At 51.4% G+C, this 921-nt stretch overlaps 1 gene segment (V, D, J or C); it reads left to right on the top strand.

Annotated features, from left to right (window-relative positions):
• Positions 1-6: 6 nt before the first annotated feature.
• LOC108524542 (Ig heavy chain V-II region COR-like) lies at positions 7-624 on the top strand. The segment is given in 2 exon segments: positions 7-128; positions 215-624. Coding segments are annotated over 2 exon segments (456 nt in total).
• Positions 625-921: the final 297 nt, after the last annotated feature.

Below are 921 nucleotides of genomic sequence, written 5' to 3'. Positions count from 1 at the left end.
ATGCAAATCTCCACCAGCTCCACCCTCCTCTGGGTTGAAAAGCCGAGCACGGGGCCTGGCTCAGTGACTGCTGTGCCCCACCATGGACACGCTTTGCTACACACTCCTGCTACTGACCGTCCCGTCCTGTGAGTGCTGTGGTCAAGCACTACTTCAGGGGTGAAACATCTGCTCTTTTCTTTGTGGGCTTCATCTTCTTATGCTTTCTCCACAGGGGTCTTGTCCCAGGTCACCTTGAAGGAGTCTGGTCCTGCGCTGGTGAAACCCACACAGACCCTCACGCTGACCTGCACCTTCTCTGGGTTCTCACTCAGCACTAGTGGTATGGGTGTGGGCTGGATCCGTCAGCCCCCTAGGAAGGCCCTGGAGTGGCTTGCACACATTTATTGGGATGATGATAAATACTACAGCGCATCGCTGAAGAGCAGGCTCACCATCTCCAAGGACACCTCCAAAAACCAGGTGGTTCTAACAATGACCAACATGGACCCTGTGGACACAGCCACATATTACTGTGCACGGATACCACAGAGACACAGCCCAGGGCGCCTCCTGTACAAGAATCCAGGCTGCTTCTCAGTGGTGCTCCCTCCCCACCTCTGCAGAACAGGAAAGAGTGGCTGAGCTGCCTTTTCCTGCCAGGGCCTGGGCTTCTTATCCCCACCTGACTCAGACCCTTGTCTTCCTCCCTCTTCTTTACTAATAAATGGCATGTCCCCTGCTAGTGGTTCATGCAAGCAGAAGCTGTAACCTGTCTGACAAAAATTCAGCATGAAAGGTTCCTGTTACCCCCCAAAAAAGACAGATGAGACTTAATTAACCTAAAGAATTTTTTTCATAACCATGGAGTGAATAGGCAATTTGCAGAATGACAGAAAAGTTTTGCACACTTTGCCTGTGACAGGGAACTAATGTGAAGTA

Source organism: Rhinopithecus bieti, unplaced genomic scaffold (genome assembly GCF_001698545.2).
Source record: "Rhinopithecus bieti isolate Rb0 unplaced genomic scaffold, ASM169854v2 repeat_3346, whole genome shotgun sequence".
In the NCBI taxonomy this organism is placed as follows: Eukaryota; Metazoa; Chordata; class Mammalia; order Primates; family Cercopithecidae; genus Rhinopithecus; species Rhinopithecus bieti.
Note: the sequence above shows the minus strand (reverse complement) of the source record. Positions and strands in the feature narration are given on the sequence as shown.